At 38.7% G+C, this 25,801-nt stretch overlaps 1 protein-coding gene across 1 annotated transcript in view; it reads right to left on the bottom strand.

Annotated features, from left to right (window-relative positions):
- The window catches only part of FBN1 (fibrillin 1), a 232,644-nt gene that overhangs the window by 79,056 nt on the left and 127,787 nt on the right, over window positions 1-25,801 (bottom strand). Inside the window, exons 10-22 of the mRNA XM_082734843.1 lie at window positions 23,365-23,544; window positions 22,551-22,691; window positions 20,710-20,829; window positions 17,699-17,824; window positions 15,492-15,614; window positions 12,213-12,335; window positions 11,009-11,161; window positions 7,160-7,213; window positions 5,139-5,264; window positions 2,769-2,894; window positions 2,167-2,286; window positions 1,832-1,969; window positions 936-986 (exon numbers count right to left, since the gene is read on the bottom strand). Coding sequence (XP_082590969.1) covers window positions 936-986; window positions 1,832-1,969; window positions 2,167-2,286; window positions 2,769-2,894; window positions 5,139-5,264; window positions 7,160-7,213; window positions 11,009-11,161; window positions 12,213-12,335; window positions 15,492-15,614; window positions 17,699-17,824; window positions 20,710-20,829; window positions 22,551-22,691; window positions 23,365-23,544 — 1,581 coding nt within the window. The remainder of the gene's footprint in view (window positions 1-935; window positions 987-1,831; window positions 1,970-2,166; window positions 2,287-2,768; window positions 2,895-5,138; window positions 5,265-7,159; window positions 7,214-11,008; window positions 11,162-12,212; window positions 12,336-15,491; window positions 15,615-17,698; window positions 17,825-20,709; window positions 20,830-22,550; window positions 22,692-23,364; window positions 23,545-25,801) is intronic.

Here is a 25,801-nt window from a genome sequence, read left to right as displayed (position 1 = left end):
TAGTATGTTCCCTGCACTTAATTTGGAAAAATATTCCTCATCAAGTTAATTTAAAGAAAGCCAGTTGCCAATGCCAAAAGAAGGGGAACATGAGCATACTGTGTCTCTATTTGGAAAAAATAACTTTCTAAGCCAGGGATGTTGGAAAAAAATATTTGAAATCTCTCTTTCCGAGAGATATAAGTGGGGAGGGGGAAATTTACCTTTTTGGGTTTTTCGTTTGGGCCATTTTTACACCAAAATGTGCTGCTAAGGTCAGATAAGTCATTAACAGTGGGTCTGGACCAGAGAAAGGCCAAAGGATTCAGTCATCATTTGGAAAGAAAGACCTTGGGTGGGGGTTGTAGCATACTTCTTTATTTTAGCAGGGAAGAAAAAACTTCATTTCATTCCACATATGGGACTAATTGCTGTTTTTAAAATTTTTCAGCTGCTGTGTCATGTCAGGTTGTGTTAGTCACCCTGACCTACGTCTATCTGGGACTCCGTGAGAAAGAATCACAACAAACTGGAGAGAATCCACGTAGACTTTTAAAAAATGAGACAATGGAGTACATCCTTCTGAATCCTCCATGACATGAAACAAACAAACAAAAGCCAGGGCAAATGAAAAAAAAATGCAAATTTTATAGTCTCATCGAAAACTTCCATTTTCCTCTTCCTGATGATAGTATTTTGAAAGTGCAGTCGCTTGAAACCATGGTCAGCCTAACCAGCTTCAGTCACCCTGCCCTGTGGCCGTAGTGATCCAACACTGGCAACAGCATATATATGCTTGTGAAATTAATATTTGTTATGTTCTGCAGTTCTCATTATTTTCCTCTTTGCTGCATATTTCTCATTGGGAAGTTACATGACAACTTTATCCAATCCAAGTTCACACAAGCACTCTTCAAGCACACCAAAATTTATGGGTTATAAATACACAGAAATACCTTCACACTGGGTTCCTTTAATTCTTGAATAGCCTTTGCCACATATGGGATCTGTAAAAAAGCAAAAAAAAAAAAAAAATCAAAAAACAGAAAAAAATTTGAGATAACAATATCTAGACTTTATGAAATAGTGTAAAAAACACAAAAGAGGACCTGGACAGGAATTAGATTCTGTGGCTATCAATAAGTCTAAGATGACAAGGTGTTTCTGCGATTGCATAGAAGAAGAAGAAGAAGAATGAAATGTTCCTTGAATTAAGCTCTGAGAGGTCCTGAAAAACCCAAAGGTACCGTAAAGATTATGCTAAGGTGATGACTAAGAAGGAAATTGGCTAGATCTCTCTTTTGCTATCAGCTCTAAGATTGGAATCACATTATATGATTCCTAGAACATGAACATGGAAAAGAAAGTCTAGAATCTGAAGATCACCAGCCCTGTAGCATTCAGATTACATATCCATATACCCAAACATTGAATTAACAAAATCATCAGCAAGGTTCTCAAACCTCAGCTTTGCAACAGATTTAGAAGTTAAGTGGCTTCTTTACATCAATCCATTTTTTGGGGAAGAGAATCTGTGCCTGTAAAAAGCTCAGGACTCCGAATTATGAGGATCCAAGGGAGCCCATAGGAGTTGCTGATCTAGGAAAACCATACCAGGGTAACCACATTACAGTGTGGTGGTAGAAAACAATAACCCAGATGCCAAATCACATGAAATTACTGTCCTTGATACTTCCCTTAGTTTCCTATTCAGCAATACGTTTCAATGAAGCCATCAGAATTAAATCTAGAATTCCTAGGTGAACCTAAATAAACAAAGTACTGGGTTTCATCTTTCTAAGCAAAGGGACCAATGGGAGGGGCCCAGAGCCACAGAGCCTGTCTCTCTTACCGACTTGGCAGAGGGTGCACGGGCTCCCCCAGGCAGCACCGAGGGAGGAACAGCACTCAGACTTTAAGGTGGCTCCATTGATGTTGATCTCACACCGCCCATCGATGACAGTCTGCCAGCAAGTGCCCTTGATGGTTTCTGCAGGGAGGCAGGAAACGATGTTTAATACATGCGTAATAGAATCTTTATCAAAAGTTCAAACATGCATTGGGATTACAGCAAGAATGACACATGAAGCAACTGATTTTGTTCATCCATACTTATACTATTTTGCAATAAACTCTTTTGCATTAAAAGTGGACATTAAACACAGTACTGGTTAGCAGGATAAATACCTATGCAGATGGTTTTTGTTGGATCCAGAGTACTTTCAGAAGAACATTCACAAATAAAAGAACCCGGGCTGTTCTTGCAGACACCATTAATGCAAGGACTTGATTCACATTCATCAATGTCTGAAACAAAAACAGGTGCACATTACTGCTACAACCTAGTCTTGGGCATGAAAGAATATTTAAACCCTGGCCTCAATTGCTACCACATATTCTTTATTAGAGAGTAAATCTGGCCCAGATAGATTTTTTCTAGGCCAAATGGAATGTAAAAATAATAATTGAGCATATCTCTATAGCACAGAATCTGGCATCTGGCTGAATCTTTTTATTCAGAAAGTCTGGAGCAAACATGAAGTGTGGTCTCTGAATTACTAACCATGTGCTGTTTTCTCCATGTTTTACACCATGGCAAATAGAATGTCAACTGTAGCTAAGTACCATCAGTAGCTTCCAGAGTGCATGGAAGGGTCATTTAGGACCACAGCATCTCAATTACAATGACATACTTGTCTAAAAGAGAAGTAACTCTAACTTATTCTCATGGTTTTTCAGCGGCATATCAAAAGTAAAGTACATAATATAAGAAGAAAAACACAGTTTACCTTCACAGGTTTTTAGGTCAGGTTTGTAGATAAATCCCTTGGGGCAAGTACAGACAAAACTTCCTGGAGTGTTTCTACATTGTCCATTGTCACAAAGTAGACTGTTCAAGACACATTCATTAATATCTGGAAAACCAACAAACAGGAACTTTTAGAGGAGCTCCCTCCTTGCATGCAATTTCTCCGCCTTTTCAGGTTAATTTTTAAAGGTCATATGATATGATTAACTCAAGCAAACAGGCAAAACTCATCTACCATTGACTTTTGCCTAAATTACTTAACTTAAGGAAAATAGGGGTTTCATCTGATTATTTTTACTCGGTGTCTGCAAAGTCTGAAGTCACCAATTACTATGCAATTCACTTTCTCGAACAGGAAGAAACCTGGATTTGCTGGGAATCATTAATCTATCTAACTGTTCATTGTTGCCAGAATTAAAAGAACTAATCCTATTGATTTAAGGAACTAAATAAATATTTAAAGTATGGCCCATCTTTAACATGTGTTATTTCCAGCCTGGGTGTTTCTTCTTTAGAATAACTGCAATGGCCTCTGGTTGTGTTTATAGAGTATGAAGCAATCTGTAGAGTTTATAATTCTCACGAGGAATTTCAGACTTGAGATTCAGAGAGCTCAGAAAAACTCCTTACTTTCAGGTCAATAATAGGTCTGTGGCAAAATCTAAGTTTTGGGATGTGTTACTTAGGTAATTCAGGAAATGTTATATACAGTTGGGTTAAACAACAGCACACAACCCACAGAAGAGGCTATACGTCCACGAGGAATTTCTTACAAATTGCACAATGCCGCTTAGATCGTTATTTGACAATCCGGCAGCCATAAAATAAAGGGTACACAGATTCAGCACTGGAGAGCTGCTTAGGCTCACAGTAGTAAACATACTTAATTATAAATATCCTTATAAAGTACTAAAAATATGGAAAATTAAGTATACAATTATGTTACTGTATGAGGAAATGACAGGGTGAGAATTCTATGAAAATGACACAGGGAATGCTAACACTTTCCAAAAGAGTTGCTATTGCAGTCTTTGAACTTTGATGATGTCAGAAGGATCTGGAACCTTAAAGTGAGGAATTGATGATTAATATAAAAAATAGCCACTCCCTGGAGTGCTATGGCTGTGGTGGATCTTTGATTGTTCACTTTCTATCTCTAAACATAATCTGGAATTGAACATTCTTCTGACTTGGTGATAATTATTCCCACTTTGGAGTATGCACTAATGCACTAAAGAAAGAATCCCTATTGCCCCCCAAACTCTCCCTTTTGCTTCAAATGGGGGTGATTTTGGGACAAAGCTAAAACATCTTTGTGTCTCTCTGGGCCTGTTCAGATAAATGATGATTTTTGCTGAAGAGAAGAGGCACTCGCAGAAAAATGAAACAGTAAAACTTGTTTTGAGTTTAATGTAGTTTGAAAATACCATGTGTAGTTAAATCACAACTGTACTCCCCAAAACGAAGTCTTAAAATTAAGAGTGTGAGAGAGGAAGAATTCATTTCTCAGAAGTCAGTATGTTACTGCACTATTGAATGGCCAGTACATTTCAGAAAATACTAGTCTAGGCAACTGGAGAAAGTTGAAAAAAAAAAAAAAAATGGTGCCCATGTTGACAATTTTATTACCAAAGTTTTTTTTTTTGTTTTTTTTTTTTTGTTTTTTTTAGCTACTTGCTGGTAGTTTCATTAATGTTTGTTAAGGTATTAAATATGGTGTTTGCTTGGGGCACCTGGGTTAACCTGGTTAAGAGTCTGGTTAAGAGTCTGCCTTTGGCTCAGATCATGATCCCAGGATCCTGGGACAAAGCCCTGCTTCTTGGTCTTAGGGATTCCCATTCAGCAGGGAGCCTGCTTTGCCCTCTCCCTCTGCGCCCCCTTTCCTACTCATGCTTGCTCTCACTCATGCTCTGTCTCTCAAATAAATAAACAAAATCTTAAAAAAAAAATACAGTGTTTGCTAAACTTAACAGAGAGCAGTTCTTACTGAAAATAAGCTGGGTTTTCTTTGGTGAAATCTAATAAGTGGTAGGGAAAAGAGTTGCTTCTCTCGGTAAAAGTAGGGATGCCTTTGTAGACATATGAGAGCAGTTCACAATCTGTGTTTCATACATCTAAGGAGGAGCCTCTCTCTTTTAAAGTGAACATGACACTTGACTACTTATAAATGATCAGGATTCAGGTATGTAACTTTTAGTTAATTAAGACATGTATGTGCCATGCTAACATCCAAAGGGAAGACTGTGCATTTGCCCAGTCCTTTAGGCTATGCAAAAGCAGTTTCCCCTAAGCAACAAAGAAAGAATGCATGATGCATGAGATGTCTTAGGAAACAGGTGAGACTTCTTACCAACACAGTTTTTCCCAGATGAATCCACTTCATATCCTGAATTGCATATGCATTTGTAGGTCCCACGGAGATTTTCACAAATTCCATTTGGACAGATGTCTGGATCTAATGCACATTCATTTATATCTGCACCACAAGAAAAAAAGTTCAGTATCAGTAACATTCTAAAGGAAAGGTCAAAGAATTATAAAAAAAAAAAAAAATTATAGGAAATGTAAAAACTTTAGGACCTCATAAATACAAAGATTCACTTAGATGAGAAAGCTTGATCCCTGTTTCTTACTACAAGAGGGGGAGACAAGCCATGAGAGACTGTGAACTCCGAGAGAAAAAAACTGAGACATTCAGTTTTTTTTTTTTTTAGAGTTTTAGAGGGGTTTTAGAGGGGAGGGGGATGAGTTAGCAAGGTGATGGGTATTAAGGAGGGCACAGATTGCATGCCCCACCGGGTATTACACGTAAACAATGAATCTTGGAACACTACATCAAAAACTAATGATGTATTGTATGGTGACTAACATAACACAATTAAAAAAAAAAAAAAAAGATGTTCTGACTCAAATCTTTCCATCAGTCCTTGAGAAGAATTTGGCATTTGAGTCGGAACTACAAGATTACCAATCCTTAACCAGGCTGAAGGAGAACCCCTGGTCTTCTGCCTTGGATATCAAGATGGGAAAGTGGATCACCACGGAGCCCCAGTCCCTACAACTGGTCTCCCTGCCACCAGCCCATCCCTCATCGATGTACCTTCCACAGTGCCATCAGAGTTAGCTTAAAAACAGGATGACTGTGTCATTCTCATGGTTCAAACTTTTGTAGTTTCAAAAATATCTTCAAGATTAAACTAAAATAGGAACTTTAAATTTACTTAAAATTTCTATTTAATTTTACTTATTTTGAATTTCTCATTATTTTACTTTATTTACTTTACTTTAAATTGACTACTTATTTTAAATTTCTCATTCTTCTATCAACATGCTCTTCTGCTCTATGTTGTGAATGTCTGAAGCTAGGTCTATTCATTGGTCCAAAGCCCATTCAAACACCACCTGGTCTGGAAGATCCTCTGCTGCCCAGCCCAGAGGAGGCTGGGTCCTCTCTCTTCTGTGTGCCCACAGATTGAGGACAGCTCTATAGTCAAGGGTGATGTAAAATGGCAATCAGTGAATGGCTGGTCTTAAATCTTCTATAAGTCAGTGTTGATATGTTTTTCCTTCTCTGGGTTCCTATTACAACTTTATTTATTCTCCACTAACTATTTGTTATAAATTAACCTCCAAATGTCTACTCTTCACCTTCATCCACACACAATGATGAACTTCATCATGAGAATGAAGTGACAATCAATTTCACCTACTTTTTTTTTTTTTTACAGAACTGTCCTGTAATCAAATCATGTAGTTTTTTATTTATAAAAAAATCCCTTCATCTTTCCTGTCAGTTATTTTTACCCTTGTTCCAATTCTCCCTTTTAACTTTAATCCTTTTATGGTCCTGATATTTCTCTAGCACTAAGCCCTACACTTAAATATTTCGTTCTCCTCCAACTCAGTTCATTGCTATCACTGCTTGCTACAAAATATAAGAGAGCTAGCTCCCTGTATCATCTTATCTTGACTGAACACTCGATAGTCAATAAATCATTCAACATGTGAATGGATAACAATTCAGTAACCCTGAACTGTACTTGATAGTGGAAGAGCCAGATGAGGACCAGACTGCCTCTTCTCATGAATGAGAGACTACAGTCACTGTATCCCTCCATCGAGCACCTTTGGGAGAGAGCCCACACCTTCAGTACCAAGCCTCACACCCAAACCCAGCAATCCCAGAATGCAGTGGGCCATAGCTGTTCTGCTCCTGGGGGTTCCTAGGGGTCCCAGGTACACATGCAGTCATGGCCAGAGAAGGGATCAGACCTCCTCAGTCTGGTGGAAACCCACAGGAAACCCACAGGAAGGCCTAGCAGTGCAACTTCTGCACATGCTGAAGGAAGTGACTTTCAAACAAGTGCTTACCACTGCCTGCGGACGTCATTCCTGGCCCACTGCTGCAGAGCGCCTGATACTCCGCTGCAAGAAATGAAGATAGTCAATGATTCCCTGTTTTGCTGAACAGGTCAATCCTCTACTTGGCTTTGCACACATCGTTTCCTCCTAAGTGAGTGGAACTGAAATAAAGTGGTAACAGAAAAGGAGGCATCTCCCCAGGGAGTCCCTAGTACACCTCGCTCCCATTTTAAAGGCTTGCATCACTGTGGAAAATGACTTGGAAGGGCACAGGCAAGTTATAGCGATTCCTTGTGCAAAGCGGTTTCGGAAAAGGTGTTTTTCTTATAATTTGATTTTATTCAGCAGGGAACACTTTACACTTACAGAGAAATGTGCCTGTTAAAATGTGGTTTCTTAACTGTTAATAAAACTTTCTCCCACCGTCTTGGGAATAATTTTGTTTCTTAGTGTGAACTGTTTTTCTTTTCATTTAATACAATCAAGTTCTTAACATTTTCTCATTTCTCTCTGAAAATTCTCTAGCCTCCACTCAGAAGAAAAACAAAAGTATCTGCACTTGCATTTAAGTGGATTTTTAAAGTTCATTTTCATCGGGATACTAGATTCATTCTATATGAGAAATCCATAGGCAAAGTATTGCATAATGTTAAAACTGAGATCTTACTAAGAAATTGAGGTTTACAGAATATGTTCCCAATCAGATTTCTATTTCCTAAAACTGATGTAATGTTTCACATACAATTTCAACAAGATTTAGATGAACGTAAGAGTGAATGATGAAAATGGAGAACTAACTGGAATCACACTTTATCCAAGGAAAACAAACTCAAGTGTCCTCTTAGTTGCCCACAGTTTCCTGCAACGAGGGAGTCCCATGGTCAAATGCAAATCATTTGTGCTTAAGTGGCACGGGAACTGGATATTGGGATAGGCCTTTTTACCAAGGCCAACCACACCTCACTGTGGAAGCAAATAGCTCTTATACTTCTGCATGCTAGAAAATTGTATTCCTGGTGACAGTGGAGGCAAAGGAATTACACTGATTTAAAAAAAAAAAAAAAAAAAGGAAGGTTGAATTCCTCCCTCTGCCTTTGTACAAATGTAAATTTGAGAAAAGTGGTGAAATTCCTTAATTTTTAAATCCTGCTAAATGGGACCAAAAAAAAGAACAATTGGGAAAGGGGCTGCCTTCGCGTGTATGAAAGCCTAGGATTAGAAGCCAAAAGAAATGCATTGTCATTATTCTCTCACACCAGCAATTAAGTAAAACACTTCTGAAATACTGTAAGTAACAAAATAGAGAAAAAAATATGCCAGTTTTGCAAAAAGCAGTTTTACAGTCAGTGCTAAATGAGTTGATGCCTGGCCTGAGTGGAAGGAAATTACTGTCACTGCTCTTTTCCATTTGGGTAGAATCTGGTCCTAGACTCTCTTCTGCTTATCAGCTCTCATTGTTGGGTTGAATGCCGATGACAATGTTATTGGGAGCAAGCCCTTTCCCTCTGGTAGTTTCCCCTTCCCCTTCTGTTTCCCCTCTGTAAACTGGAGACAAGGATACTCAGTTCACATGACAGTTCTGTGGATTCCACAAGAGAACATAGAAAGTGCTCAACACAGTTCCTCACACAGCTCATGCATTTAATAAATGGTAGGTACTGCTGAGCTAATTCAGTGTTATGCCACAGAAACACTGGTATGGGGACATACGAGAAAATCCCTAACACTTACACTTCAGTGGGTTTAACTGACTGATTCTTGCAAGGAGTAAATATTCAGCTGCCAGGGAGAAAGATCTTCATAGATACTCACTTCGCTTCCTTCCAGAGCACAAAGACAGACTTTAGATGTGATGGGGTTGGAGTTTCTCATTAAGTTGACTAAAGAAGGAATGTTCTGTATATTTTCAGTACCTCTTAAAATCTTCCCTGTCTCCTGAAACAAGGGATACTCTACACTTAGATCCTTCATGATCTGGCATTTTCGTCTACCAAAGAGGAGGAGAAACCAAACTGAATGAAAGCACGTCCACAGGTGTACCTCTTCTGTGCAAGTGCATTCAAATACAGAAAAGAGGCTAGTAGAGCTGAGCTTCAAATTTAACCCCCTTTCAGCTTTATTGCTTAAAGAAATCTGGTCTCTTGTAAGTCATCCTTTTGTAAGATTCCTTCATTTTCTGAGGTATCGGAAGAATTCTTTGGAGATGTACTTGGTCCAGAGGAAAATGTAAAAACAAAGACTTGTATGCACCAAGGATCCTAGATTCTAACTTTTGGTTCATCCACTTACTGAAGATGTAAACAAATCACTTCCACTCTTGTGAACCAATTTTCATGATATTCCAACATCTGGTAAATTCAAAGTATGTAAGAAAAGTACTTTTAAAACTTAAAGTAACATACAAAAGGACAGTATTGATAATATACAGCTATAAAGTAACATGGAGGCATCTTTGTTGCCTAGGATTATATTAGATGCTATATAATTGAAGTATTGTTGTGAGCATAAATTGAACTGATTGGTGATCATATATAAAAGGGAAATTGGAGGGGGAGATGAACCATGAGACACTATGGACTCTGAAAAACAATCTGAGGGTTTTGAAGGGGCGGGGGGTGGGAGATTGGGGGAGCCTCGTGATGGGTACTATGGAGGGCACGTATTTAATGGAGCACTGGGTGTGGTGTATAAACAATGAATTCTGTTACACTGAAAAGAAATTAAATTTAAAAAAATAGTAATTTTTAAAGTAATCAGCCATAATAAAACTTTCTTCTTTAACCTGCATCCCTCATTTCTTTTAAAGTCTTCCCTTTAACTTTCTCTAACTTCTCATATTTTAATTTCTAACTCTCTAATTTCAAACATTATAGCTTTTAAAATAACAAATGTTTAAAAATTGTGAGTTAATCTTTAATTGATTGTATCTAGACCGGAAATGGACTAACTAGATCTGAGACATCAATCAAACCAATCAGAACTACATGTTTTCAATATTAGATCTAACTTTATTTTAGAACACTGAAAGAAACTGCCAAGTTTCCAAATGCTGACAGTTTATTGCTTTAGTTTCAAATAATTACTTTTTGGCTTACATATAGAAATAATTTACAGCTGGAGAGGATGTTCTGGGTTATCTAAGATGATTCATTTTGTAGATGAGAAAACTAAGGATTCCTTTTCCATATTATTCTCTTTTATAACTGTTTACTATTATAAGCTACCTCAAATCCTTTTGAAAGCAGGTGAGCAAAATTCCTAAATAAACAAAATCTTACAATGAACTGAACCCCCCAGTTAAGTACTTTGCCTGCCGGTGGCCTGGAAGAATTCTGACTCACCCACTAGTTTTCTTTCCATTATGCCATGTCACTTCAAATTGAGAAAAATACTTTTCCCCCAAGGTCGAATAAAATCATTTAGGAGAAGCGCACCTCAGTCAACATGAGGGATTTGAACAAAATTCACACATGGCCTTTTGGAAAAAAGCTGGAAATAGTCAGGTAATCTGAAAATTATTTATTTATACACTCTGTAAATTCTGCTTTTATAATAGTTCCTTCAAAATGCAAACACTGTGAAACTACTTTAGAGAACAAGGCAAGTTGCATGAACTCCAGACAGCATGAGTATTATTAAGGTGGAGAAGTTGGGATGGGGGTTCCCAAAATGTGCTGCCGATTCCCAATGACCATTGCGATTGGGTGAGGAATGTATGATCAGACCCTGAGTAGCCCTGCCAAGACCCCAGGCAGGCATAGAAGGTATCCAGAGAGCAGATCATCATCCCTAAGTGCAAAGACTGCAGATGGAGGCAAGAGGCTGGCAGTGTGAGGGCATTCCCCTGGCACCACATACCTGAATTCTGTGCAGGACATGGCTGGCAAGGTTCCCCAAATGCATATTCAGTGTTGGCACAACAGCATTCAGATTTAGTAACAGCACCAAACAAGGGTTTGACACACTGGCCTCTCTTGTATCCGCCATAGCATGTGCTCCGCATGTGTGTGTCTAAATGAGAAGATGCATCTGTCATCACACCATCACTTCAAACAGAGGGGAACTCCCCAGGTCAAAGTTGAAGCTGGCTTTATTTAGCCCCTATCCCTGTTCTAATTCACAGAAGATGCCTCTGGCCTTAGATTTCAACAGAAAAAGACAAGTAAACAAACTGCATTCAGCTTCCAGGAACTGGAAACAATTGCCAGAGCCTTTCCGTTTTCTAGACTAGCATGGTTTATCCAACTGTGAGATTCTTAAGAGCTGAGATTCTGTCTCATTCATTTTTGTCTTCCCCAGACCTGTATAGAGCAGGAACTTAATACAAGTTAACTGAATAACGGGTGAGTGGTAATGGATAGTACCCTATGATAAAGAAGATCTTTCTTAAGCAGTGTGGCCTACCTCAAAATAAACATGCCATTTAAATTCGATGTACTTTGAAAAAGGAGGAAGTTTAATCTCTAAAACATTCACTGTACAGGTCTGTAGACATTGGTCTACCAACTAGTGTTATCTTTACCACCAGGGAGTGGGTCTCCAACTATGCCCAGCTCAAAGGTTTATTGACTACCTTTCTTGAAAATAATTTAGATAAAATTAATATCCATTTCTCAATAAATTTCAAACTTCTTATAAAGCCACATGAAAATATTACATAAGGTTCTTCATCATCCATATCCTCCTTTGCATTCTATACTTCCCTTTGGACATTTAATTCCCTATTGAAAATGTTCACTATGAGATGATGAGCATACATGGGCCAATTTCAAAGACCATTACGAACAAAGGAGAGTTGGAGAAAATTGAGGACATCTACATGATTAGAAAAGTAAAAGGGGCAGAAGAGGTAAGGATTCCCCTGGTCTTCATTTATCTCAGCTCATCTTTCTTTCTTAGATTAATATCCAATTCATGTAAGGAGAGAACTGATCTCGTTGGTTTGTTCCCCCACAGCTATTCTGTCCTGCCTGTTACAGTAGAGTGCATTGGTTATTGGTGGGGTTTATGGGTCGACGGAGGGTGCATCTCTAGCACATGTCTAGTTATGGCTTTATCTTACCAACACACACACGTCCATCCAGACCAACGGCCAGTCCAGGAAAGCATTCACATCTGTAGGAGCCATCAGTGTTGACACAGCGCCCATTCATGCAGATCCCAGGTGTTTCACACTCATTAATATCTGTGGTGGGGAAAAGTACTTATTAAAAATGGAGTGACATTTATACGAAACCATGTTTACCGTTCTTTTACACCTGAAAATGGGGAAGATGAAAAGAATATGCAGCACCAGCCATAAAAGCTCAGTGAGATGCATTTCATTGTTCTTTGAGAAAAGGGTAGCAAAAATTGACATAAATTACATGTTTTTCTTTTTTTTAACCACAGAAAAGGCTATTTCAATAATATTCTCCTGAGGTCTTTTTATCCGAAATAAGAATCACAAAAGCAAAAATAGAATTGGAAGAAGGAAAGTGACAGCTAACAGACAAAGGATCTGGTTGAACATTTCACGTGGTGATTCTTACAGCGCTGTCAGAACTAGAAACCTAACTTGATAATAGACTGCAACTTTGAGCTGGCCAGGAAGCGACTCCATTTGGCATCCCACAATCAGACCAGTGTCCATTCCAGTATCACTCGTGCCTTAGTTCTCTGAGATGACTAGAATGGCATTAAGAGACAGAGAAATGAAACCCTGATGGAACACCATAGAAAAGAAATGGAAAATGAATATAGGAGATTTTGATGACCGATTTCCAGCCAACAACAGCACTGAAGCAATTGGAACCCAGCAAAGAAATATCTTTCTTAAGTATTACAGATATTTTGAGTTCATATGTGTATACTTAGGGAGGTCTGGTAAAAGACTTTATTGGGCACATACTAATAATAAGAAAGATTTTTTTCATCTGGGTGGCTCAGTGGGTTAAAGCCTCTGCCTTCAGACCCTGATCCCAGGGTCCTAGGATCGAGCCTAGAAAAAAATTTCTTGTGGGAGCCTGCTTCCTCCTCTCTCTCTGCCTGCCTCTCTGCCTACTTGTGATCTCTGTCAAATAAATAAATAAAATCTTTAAAAAAATTAATATGGGGAAATAGAAATGGTACCAAAATTGTGTTTTGGAAAACGTATAACACTTAGAAGCAAGTTTTTATTTTATTTTATTTTATTTTATTTTATTTTATTTTATTTTATTTTAAGCAAGTCATTTTATAACAACTCCTTTTATAATAAATAACTAGTATATGTAACTATTTCTTTTTTCTGACCTTAAGAAGGCAAATTGAAACTGAAACACCTCTTGATTTTACTTAGCTTGTGTTACTTGGCACAAGATCTATTCAGATGGTCCAAGATTCCATGTACAGATTATATTTTAAAACAGCAGTTATATTTAAATACATGAACTCACATTGGTTCAGTAATTCAGGTCATCTTTCTGTTCAACTTGAGATCTCAGTAAAACAGTGACAACTATAGCCTGGAAAGGGACACACAGGCTTTTTAACGGGGACAGAGATACAACATAGATCTAGAGGGCATGATTCAATGTGAGTAGTCAGGGAGGTCACGCTGGTCATCAGATTAGTTAACTGTAGGGATTAAATTCGCTTTGAACAGTCACATCTTTGTGGTCTCAGAACTAAGTACTCAGAGCTCAGAGAAAATCTTAACCAATGATGTCAAGAGAAAAGCTGCAGAAAAGAAAAAATTCAGCACACAAGAAATTTTTTTCTTTATTCTTAGTCTAATGTGTGTATTCCATCTTTTTTACCCGTTGTGAAGAGTTACAAAACCTAGTTTCATCTATGAGGTCATAATGTCATCTGAGATAATTACATTAGTATTATCTATTGGTCATACTCAATGCTGAGATGGTGTGACCTAGGTCACCAGCAGCCTATAGGCACTGAAAGTAATCCGGGCATGCCCTGTGGATAGGCAAGGGGAGAATGTGCTCTTGCAAAAGGTCTGTGCACAAAGGGGCTTTCACACTTCCTTCTGTTATTTTGTTTGGAAGCCTAATTCCAAATATTCCGGCAATCATTCCCTTCCCCTTTCTTTTTACTTTGGTAGCACTTAATCTGCACAATTTGGCACTTTGTTGTATTCTGTTTTACGTTGTAGAATATTTCTTGTGTTAATCTTGTCTTCCAAACAATAAGCTCCTCCCAGCACAGGGCTCAAAAGTACAGAAACTTATTTCTTAGTTCAACTTTTAAAAATTCAAATGTTTTCTCTTGCTATGAAGACAGATTTGCACAATATTAAGAGCCACTGATGTGAAGGTCATGGAGAATGTAGGTAAACAACCAAGGGATAGAAGCTCTTTTAAGCCTAGAGAAAAATGCATGCCTTGCCAACGACTTAATACAAGGCTTTCTTCCATGGTACCTTTACCGAAACTATCTACCACGGGCACCTGGGGAAGAGGTATCATAGGACTTTATTCTGTTTTCTTAATCCTGAATAGCTTAACACTCTGCCCTTCCCCATCTGAAATGATGAGCACAAGGCTTTAAGTGCAGTATTTTAGCAGATTTCCTGGACCTGTTTTAGAAACAAGGTTCCTTGAGAAGTATGGTTTCAACTTAAGTCTTGGACCCAAGGGCAATAATCTCTCATCCCTGACTACATAAGGCAAGAGACACAAGCACAAATTTAACTCAGTAACTCTTCTTGGAACTCCAATTTTCAACAGCACAAATAAATATCTTCATATTTTTTTCAATACCCGGAGCAGAACAATTATTTCAAAAGCTACCAAGCTAAACAATGGCTCTTAATTAATTTCTTCTGCTTAATTCTATTTCCCCTCATGCTATGTGACTCGATAATGCCTAAATAAATTGTCTACGAAAAACTTTCTCTATCTTAAGCTATCTGGAGGAAATTATGGGGAAGAGATCACTGCAATAAGCATCTAGACGATTTTGTCCAGGTGGAGATGTAAGAGGTAGCAAACAACAGCCATCAAAAGACCTACCTACCATTATTCCCCAAATATAAGGAAGAGGAAGAATTCAGCTTCTTTAAAAAGATGCTCACGTGTTGGTGGACCAACTGTTAATTTAGCTTCTCATTCATTTGCTACATAGTCTTTCAGGCGCCTTTAGAAGAGGCCAAACACCCTTTCTGAAGTCAGAACAGCCTCTTGAGCATAAGCCACAGCTCTCTGGATCGCTGGACTTAAGAAGGAGGTCCAGTTGGGTTTCCTAAACCAAACTAGGAGGACTTTAATTGCAGAGAATCAATAGGGAAAAGTGGTATCTCTAAGAAATATAGAGTGGAAAAAAAGCAGGGGAAGAATAGGGCTTCAAGTTTTATAGCACAAACCTTTGCAGTAACGCCCATCTGATGCCAGCTGAAATCCAGGTTTGCAAATACATTTAAAACTGCCATCTTCATTGATACACATTCCATTAAGGCACATGTTCCTTATGCTGCATTCGTCCATATCTGAAAAATACAAAAAGATATGCTCTCTTATGACCAGAAGAGTAAGCTCACAGGGGAATCCAACCTAAATGAATATAATTCTTTTTCTTCACATTTCTTCTTCTTCTTTTTTTTTTTTTTAATAGTCTAAGGCTAATTGTCTTCCAAATTATAGCATTTAAGGAGAAGAAGGGCCATATAAAATATGTATTCTTAAGTTCTCCATTTTTGACACGTACACACAAACTATGGCTAAATTTATTTTATGACATACTGTATATATGCTGCATGTATACATATATTCACACATATGTGTGTGTGTAAAGATATGAAATTCATAGATAATCATATATACACATTTTGCATGTGCTCACATGTTTGTGTGTATGAAATTTGTCTCAGTGGAAGCTACCAGGGCTAGTTTTTAAAAACAGCAGTGTACAAAGTGACAAGTGTGTTAACAGCCAGATGGTTATATCTGCTTCACCAATATTACTTCCAATGCACTGTAAAATAAAATCAAAAATCAAAACTAAGAAAGATGGAACTTAAAATGTACTTGGGCCATGTCCTGATTCTTTATAAAGTAGAAACCAGAAGACAGTTTGCAGTTTGAAGCATTTTTTTTAAAGATTTTATTTATTTATTTGACAGACATGGATCACAAGTAGGCAGAGAGAGAGAGAGAGAGAGAGGAAAGCAGGCTCCCTGCTGAGCAGAGAGCCCAACGCAAGGCTCGATCCCAGGACCCTGAGATCATGACCTGAGCCGAAGGCAGAGGCTTTAACCCACTGAGCCACCCAGGCGCCCAGTTTGAAGCATTTTAAATAGGGGTAGGAAAAACTGTATTTTTAAAATGCAAGACTTGGCTATGGAGTATAGCCCTGTTAGCTAACCTTTAAGATTCCCCGATCATAGGGTTATTTCTTTAAATTCATCAATATGTTATTTTATTTGATACTAAGAACTCTCTTGGAGGTATTTGTTCTTCTAGACATGGTGTGTTTTCACTTACAGGCTTTAGTCAGACCAATGTAATTTATGATTTTTTTTCCTTTTTTTAAACAGTATTCTATCCCAACCGAGAATTCTGGCATTAAGTCTTTGAATTGAATCACTGATAATATTCTGCCAAAAATGTTTCTAAGAAAAATTTTGAAATTCTTTTAACGTATGAATAGATTCTTGGGATCTTTCCCAAAGACGTTGGGAAAGACGATAAGAAGCATTCTTCATTTTTTGCTAAAGGTCTAAGAAGTGGAAACTCATCAATAATGGTCATATTTTCAATTCAGGAAAAAAATGGCTGGAAAAAAAGACAAAATGTTTGAAACAGCCCAATTCAAAATGAGGTGATTAATTCAAGAGGCAAGACGGCTGCTTCTCAATTGTCAATGTCTCAAACAAATTTTACATGGTCAGGTACTCAGCAATGTTTTCTTACTAGACAGACACTTCAAACAGAAGGACTATAAATGTAAAAAAAATTATATGCCACATGTCACATATAGTTCAGTTAAAAATTTGAAAAAGAAATACAGGAGATTAGGCGTGTCCCATTTAAAAAACAAAACCACATACAAATTCTAATGGTATAAAATTAGGAGGTAGTGATCTATGTTTATAGAAGGTTCATCATCACCTGAGATCTTTAAAGGACAAGCTCTCCTCATATATCTGAAATGTGATTTGACTCACAGAAATATAAAGTTGTGAAAATTGTTGCAAAGTACGCTTGTCTCCCCTGTAACAATATGTGAAATATATTTGTTACTTTGACCTTTCACTGGATGTTTGACTTAGTTTTATGAAAGACTTCTTTTTTTAAGGACTTTATTTATTTATTTATTTGTCAGAGAGAGAGAGAGAGAGCGCACAAACAGAGGGACTGGCAGGCAGAGGGAGAAGCAGACTCCCTGATAAGCAAGGAGCCTGATGGGACTCGATCCCAGGATCCTGGGATCCTGGCCTGAGCCAAAGGCAGAAACTCAACTAAACAAGCCACCCAGGCTTCCCTTGTTAAAAAGTTCTGGTATTGAAACCATGATGGAAGACGGAAATGAATATTATCCTCCTGCCCTGACTGCCATCTTACTCTCACTTACCTTCACAGTTCTTCCCGTCTCGTGTCACGTGAAAGCCCGCGTTACACACACAGTGGAAACTGCCATCTGTGTTGATGCAACGTCCATTATTGCAGATACGGCCATTCTGTAAACATTCGTCGATGTCTACAATCAAAGTTAAAACAGAAGAAATAGCTTTACTTGGTGGGTTTACAATTATTTTATTCCTCCCTCCCTTCATCTCTAAACCATTGACGGTAGTCTCAGGGCTTAATTACTAAATATTCTTCAACATAAACGTGATACCCAATAATGTGAGATTTTAGATGACTAACTAGAGTTTGCAAGACGTAAAAAAAATGCCAATATAAGAGCACTTGATCTAACTCTAATTTCTAATAAGACCCCTTAAATCTCAATTGTATACACAAAACAGATTCCTCTTCATTTTCCTTCCTGATTTAATGAGCCAGTATATATCATTATTTATATTAAACTTTGGCTGGCATCTTTCAACACATGCTCAAAAAGGCAGATCTCATAGCTACATCAGAACAATAAAACAAAAATCCTATTAAAAATTTTTAATTCCATCTGAAAACCAGCAATCCCATGAAATGTTTACCTTCCTATGGCAGTTCTGGTCCCAGTACAGTTTTATTGTTTATATAGCCTTAGTTTCTTTTATAACTTCATAAGTAGTCTATCTACCAAGTAAAATATGGGGACATTTCGCCTTCTTTCTGTTGTGTTTAATATTATGCCAAAGTAAACAACAGAGCTTGCTATGGAAGTGTTAAAAAAGGACAATCACTCAAATAACCGGTATCTGATCCCTCATTTAAAGATCAGTGATTAACTCAAACTGGACCACATGGTACCCTGGATTACATGTTCAGCTAGATACCTGGATGAACACCAAAGAGGATGAGTACACGCTGCCTCATCTACATAGCATAGAATCTTTGCCAGAGCCTATTCCCCAGAAGACAGAGACCAGGGAACCACGTAGCCATGCCTGGGGGCAGAGCTATCTATGCAGAGCTGAGGCCACATGGGCCTGAGTGCAAGCACCCAAAACATCCTCTGGACGACAAGAATGTGCACTCATGGCACATTGGTTACTCTGTCTACCCTGTGTCTGCACGGTGTCTTGTGGTTGACCCTCAGACGCACTTTCTTTCTGGGCAGATCCAGCAGTGGTTTCCACACAAGTCATTGGACTAGCTGAGGCAGTCTGGGCTTTTCTTCTGTCTGATCTTTGTGCCAACAACCTACGCTCTTTTTCTCTCTCATTTATTTCTTAATCCTTGCAAAAATCTGACTTGCTCCACACTTCAAAAAATAGTAAAAGCCACATACTCTTGAGCAGAATTTTTTTCTTTAGGATTCTATAGCCTTTTGAGGCCCACGCATAAAATAAACAATATAAAGAGTTGAGCATTTTCTCTCCTCACTAATTTCAGAGCCCCATCTGTCTGCCCGCGTGGCCTCACAAGATCAACTGGAAGTCTGCCATTCAAAGTTCTCTACCGTGTTTCTCTCTGCATCTTCTGTCCCCCTCTCTTCAGCCTATCATGTACTTCTCCTCAGCTAAGTACACAGTCTTTCTGTTTTGTGGCCACTTTCATCTTCCCCAAAATATGAATATGTCATCAACTCCTTATATTGGAGATAAGCTTAGCACTAGCTCTTAAAGACGATCATATTTGAGGCTTTTAGGTAATCCTTGGTCTCCAATAAATTAAGTCTCCGAGTGATAACACCACCACTCATCTATACTGGCTGGCCCTCGGCCCTGCTGAGTATTCAATAATCTTTTCTATTTGCTTATTTATAGTGCAGAATTCTAGACATTGGTGTCCTTTTATTCTCTACTACTTCAAAATGCCTAATACAGCATACATGCTAATTATCGTAAACAATAGTTACAATATTAACCATGTTCTAAACTCAATGAAACATTCAAACTATATTTATATTCAGTAAGTAGGCCATTAATAGAAATATTAGCAAGTTGACATACTGCTCAACACTGCCATTTATAGGTAATGTACTAAAATATACCAATGGCAAAAAAATCTCTAAGCCAGAACCACATTCAAAGCCTCTGCAACCAGTCACTGAAAAAAGTAAAAACCGTATGTCTTCGACTCACATGAAGAACTTTTACTTAAAAAAAAAAAAAAAAAAAAAAAGGCAAATAAAATTAACTCCTGTCAATAGCTGACAATTTTTTTTTTAAGTGATACAAACCTTTTGACCTTCTTGTATTTAATTTCAACACAAAATTCTCTTGCTTTTATCTGGCTTTACTGAATCAGGGAAATACCTCATTTTGTGCCAAACTTATGGAGACATAGGTATTTTAGCTCCCCGAGGGCTGAAAGTACATCTTACTTATTTCTGTCCCAGAAACTTAGTATATCAGTCATCTGATAAAAAGCATATAGGATGGTGTAATAAATACTAAACCCAAAGAGAAAATTTTGTGAGCAAATTTTAGAGTGATGCTTCTCAAACTTCAGTATGCTTATGGATTCCTGGGAGGATCTTGCTCAAATACTGAGTGTGATTTAGTGGGTCTGGGGTTGGATCTGAGATTCTGCATTTCCCATCAGCTCCCAGGCGATGTTGCGATGTTGCTGTGACCACCATGACTCCTTCTTTCCCCTACAGACCTTTCCATTAAGAAATCAACTCAATGCAATGTCACCTGAAACTTTCCTCAGTTTCTGTGTCAACAAGGGATAACCTCATTCCCTAGCTCTCAGATTAAAAATTAAGAGCAAGAGTGATGAGGCAAAAAGTAGTAAAAATAAGATATTCCCATAAGAACAGGAGCATCTTTTAAAATGATTTGCATGTCTGCTGGATTTTATGACACTGTTCTTTGAAGTGACAATATCTGAAATTAAGTGCAAAAAGCAACAAGGGCCTATCAGCCTCTCCTGGCAAAGGTTATTCAAACTCTAAAAATTCCTTCAAAGCAAACTTCTTCCTCAGCATGTATGTCCCCTTGCCTGGCATTTCCCGAGCTAGGACCATACCTCGGCATTCTGTCCGGGTGAGCGTGCTCTGGTAGCCGGGGCGGCACTGGCAGGTGTACGAGCCCTGGTTATTAATACACTCTCCACCAGCACAAGGGTTTTTCTCACACTCATCCACATCTGCAAAATACAGTATATTCTAATAAGAAGTTAGACAGCAATAACTTATAACTTAAAGAGCATTTTATTGGCCTCCTTTACATGTTAAAACACTTTCCTCATAAGAAATAAATAGCACAATGAAAAGGAACTTTTGTCTTTCTGCTACAATGTACCATGTCCCCAGCCACTTGAAAACAGGTTGAGCGCTTAAAGTGTCTTATTTTCCTGTGTTATTTTTCAGAGAAAAATACAAACATGTAGCAACTCCACACTCCAAGCTGATAAACATTTTCTCTGCCTTGAGTCTGGCCTAAGGGACTGGAACAGACGAACATTTCAGAAGTGGCTTCTAAGTAGAATTTCGAGTATCTCTCGGAGCTCTGTTTCAATAAAAAGGAGGCCTAACTTTATCTAAGCATCCGCAGCTGCGTTCCACTAAGAACATCAGAACAAGATGCGAAACAGTCGTCACTTCAAGAGCCATTCTCACCTACTACAGAGTCTGCTCCTCAAGCCTCATCCCCAGACGGGCTCCTGTAGGTCGTACACTTGTCAGTCTATTTAACTATCTATAGAACTATCAGTCTATTTAACAGCAAACTGGTTTATATTCCCCTATTTGTAAAGATGAGAAAACTAAGGCTTTGGGAAGATAGTCCACCTAGCCAGACTCACATGTTCCTTGCCACAGGTGCACTCTCCCACCGTGAGCTAGATGTCCCCTTCCAGCCACTCCGGATGACCTCTCTGGACCGAATGACTCTCTCACTCAGTGTGTGCTAGAAGGGGATTCATATCACCAGGAAACTACACAGGGTGAGAAACTAAGAGCTACTTATTTCTGCCTGACTCATAATTACAGAACTGGATCAAATAATTGAACTAAGGAAGGAATGTATTTTTTAAAAAGTTAGATGGCAACTGGGTGTTCTTTTCCAATTAACGAATGAATTAGCCTTGTGTTACATTTTCTCCTTTTAACTTAAACGACTTGTCAACAGCTCTAAGTTTCTCTCCTCAGTTTTTAATGATTAACTACAGACGGTGAATTATCCACTTAAATTAGGAAGATGTGCAAAATTTCATAATTTGGGGAGAGTTTTAATGTTGTATTTTAATGGTCAGACTTCTGATAAGATGACATATGTTGAAGTTAACCAGCAATGACTTGAATGTATTTATGATGAAAGTTCAAAGTCACTACAGATGGTAGAATGGTATCTGTCTCCAAATATAGTCACGTCCTAATCCCCAAGACCTCTGAATATGCTATGAGGCAAAGGAGAATCAAGGTTGTTAATCAGCAGACCTTGAGGTGAGGAGTGTCTCTTGGGTTATTCAGATGGCCCCTATTTAACCACAAAGGTCCTTCAAAGTGGAAGAGGGAATTGGAAGAGAGAACCAAAGAATTAGAGACAGATTTGAAGATGCTATGCTGCTGGCTTTGAAGATGGAGGGGGGGACCATTAGCCAAGGAATACAGACAGCCTCTAGAAGCTGGAAAAGGCAAAGAAATGGATTCTCTGTGAGAGCCTGCAAAAGGAACACAGCCCTGCTGACACCTTGATGTTAGCCCAGTTAGACCTATGTTGGGTTTCTTACCCACCGAACTATAGATTTGTGCAGTTTTAAGCGACTAGGTTTGAGCTGATTTATTACAGCTGCAACAGAAAACTCATCTAGTCATGGGAGGGAATTGCCCTGGCTGCTCAGGCTGACCTAACTATAGCGCCACATACCAATGCACTCCCCGCGGAGGTCCAGCTGGAATCCTTTGTTGCATTCACACCGGTAGCTCCCAGGAGTTGGAATACAGCGTCCATTTTGACAGAGATAGCGAAACAACTGGCAGTAATCAGTGACATTGACCGGCAGCACCCCTGAACGAATAACATTAAATCTCATTAAAATCATGGGCAAGATGCTTAATCATAAAGGATTGGCCCAATCTTTGGACAAAGGTCATCTGGGGAGAGTAAAGTCTATGTCCGTGCCCATTTCCAGAGATCCCCTGCAGCCAGGTCCTGCGCCATCACCATAGTTTGCCTCCCCTGCCTCTGTTCTGCTCTACTCCTAAGCCTCCAGTTTGGGTAAACGACAAAGGCAATGAGTTCTTGGTAATTACTTGCAAAACTGCTTTGCATTATAGAAAGCTCAATGTATAATTTTATACCTCCTCTATGACTTCATCCTGTGAATCAGATTTAAATCTCTCCCCTAGCTCTCCCACAGTTGTCAATAACCACAGGCCATTCATCAGGAGAATATGAAAGCCTATATACAATACTATGTAACCCACTATGGTGAGTGCTGTGAAGTGTGTAAACCGGGCGATTCACAGACCTGTACCCCGGGACTAATAATACATTATATGTTAATAAAAAAGTAAAAAAATAAAAAAAAAAAACAATACCAGGCAAACCAAGCAGTTAATCTGAGAATTAATATACTCATTTAATGACTAATGCAGTGTAAATAACAACAAAAAAGTGAACTGTTAACTGTTATTTAAGTTATTTAAAAAATTAATAACCAGGACTTTTCAATCCTTACTTGGTGGTTCCCGAGATGGGTATGGATAATCCACTGGTGGTCGAGGGACTGGAACTGGAGGTCCAGGAGGAAAGCCAGGAGGAACAGGGTGAATTGGAGGAATGGGACCAAGGGGTGGGGGAGGATATCCTGGTCTCTCAGGAATTACCAAAGGGACGGAGCACAGCTTGTTGAAATCCTCTGGAAAAACACGACACAACAGAATACAAAAGCTGAGTTGCAGCACAAGTCATACACCTGTGGAAGTCACCCTTACATTTCAAAGAAACTTGGAATAAAACCAATCATCAGACTACAAAGATCAGTTGGAGAAAAGAGAAAAAGCCAACGGACTTCATTCCCATCCTAACAGTTATAGTAGCAACCATACTAAAATAGTAATCCAAACCAAAACCAAACTCCCCGGGGTATGTATCCTCACATACCTCTCCCAAAATTTAGGAAGTCTTTACCTAGGTCATAATTTACCTCAAGGAAGAATCAAATGCCACTTTTTCAACTCAGTTCCAATTTTGGATCCTACAGAGCTCTAAAGAGCACACTAAAACGCCTGGATTTTTCTTCCTTTCTTTTTTTTTCTTTTTTTTTTTTTTTTTTTGACAGAGAGAGAGAGATCAAAATTAGGCAGAGAGGCAGGCAGAGGAAGAAGGGAAGCAGACTCCCCGCTGAGCAGAGAGCCCCATGTGGGGCTGGATCCCAGGACCCTGGGACCATGACCTGAGCCGAAGGCAGAGGCTTTAACCCACTGATTCACCCAGGCACCCCAAAAGCCTGGATTTATTTTAAGCCACTGGAAGTCTTCAGCAGACTAACGTGGGATGTAATCAACCAAACATTTTCAGAAGATCAGTCTTGCTGACACATGGAGAATGTGCTGGAGGGAGGCAAGGCTATTACAGAACACCAAGGGCAAGAAAGCTTTGGCTGACAGGGAAGGCAGCGATGGAACTGGGCAGGAGTGGATAAATTTAAAGCATACTTTAGAGATAAGTGTGTAGTGCTTCATGAAGGAGTAAATATCAGAACAGAGGGAACAGGAAATCAAGAATGACATAGTCTTCTGGTTTAGCAACTGGGTAGATGTTGGTGACATTTACCAAATGGGAAAAATGGCAGTGAGAGCAGGTTTGGTGGGCAGAAGCCAAATTCCATGTTGAATATATGTATTTTGAGATAGCAAATATCCAAGCAGATTTGTCCCATAGTAGCTGTGTGAGTTTGAAGCCTAGCGGAGAAGTGGGGGCTGGATAGAAGTCTCCGATTGATCAGTAGGTGGGTGGCATGTAAAGCCAAGGGGATGAAGGAGCTCACCTGGGAAGGTGTGGAAAGTGAGGAGAAGAGTGTACAGAGACAGAGTCCTGAGGAATACCTATTTGTAAAAAGACAACCAAGTGTTGGAGAAGCAGCACCATGGGGCAGAAGAATACCAGGGCTGGTGAGTATGTTGTTAATGGGGCACAATAGTTCCCTGCACTTGTACACCTGAGTTAATCAAGGATTTCCCTCGGACAGCACATATAGGCTAATTCCTATTTTTCATGTCGGGTCTTTATTTGGATAAATCATCTTTAGATTTGGGACACATTTTTTCCCTAAGCTTCCAAAAAGATGCTTTAAGACAGTATCCAGGTTTCCAGGGATGTATTTACTTACCTACTACTAGTACATTTTCATGTTTCTTACAGATGGCCACATCTTGTTTTAGCTCCTTCTATATGTAAACTAATCATGTGATTTTTAAAATTTCCTTTTCTCCTTCTTATCAGAATATCAGTAATTTTGTTATCACTGCCACACAGGGATTTTCCCATAGATACTTTCTATATTAGTTTTATCCATTAATAGACATTAGGCTAATATTACTCTTTCCTTGTGCACTAAGTCTGACTTATTCTAAGGCACCGTAATATATCTTAAATGGAAATACATTCATATTCAACCTCATGGGGAAAATCTGCCAATTTACATGTGGCTAAATATACCTAGCTACCATGTACCTTGTTTTTACTTGTTGGTCCATTACTAAACTTTCTCCAATCATATTTGGCATTTCCCACTCAGGTTAACATTATGTATTCAGAGAACTCCATTACTGAGTTTTAATAATTATTTATCATTAATTTTAACCGACAGAGATTCTGTAGCACTTGACTGCATCTGGAAAAGATTTACATATTGTTTATGCTTCCCCAAATCAGGATGCTACAATCCCTCTTATGAAACCCCAGTGATCCTTCTTATAGAATTATCACCTGGATGTCCCATATGTATCATTTCCTGGCTACTTGCTTTCCACCAAATTTCTACCACAAAGACCCAAGTCTTTGAAGTCAATGATTCTATCTAACTCACGACTAATTCCCACTCTGAGCCTAGCCCTGCAAATTGTACATAAGAGGAATTCATTAACTATGGGCTGGATTTAACTGGATAACAA

This window comes from Mustela nivalis (assembly GCF_964662115.1).
Source record: "Mustela nivalis genome assembly, chromosome: 6".
In the NCBI taxonomy this organism is placed as follows: domain Eukaryota; kingdom Metazoa; phylum Chordata; class Mammalia; order Carnivora; family Mustelidae; genus Mustela; species Mustela nivalis.
The sequence above is the reverse complement of the archived record's forward strand: the minus strand, read 5'-3'. Positions and strand labels throughout refer to the sequence as shown.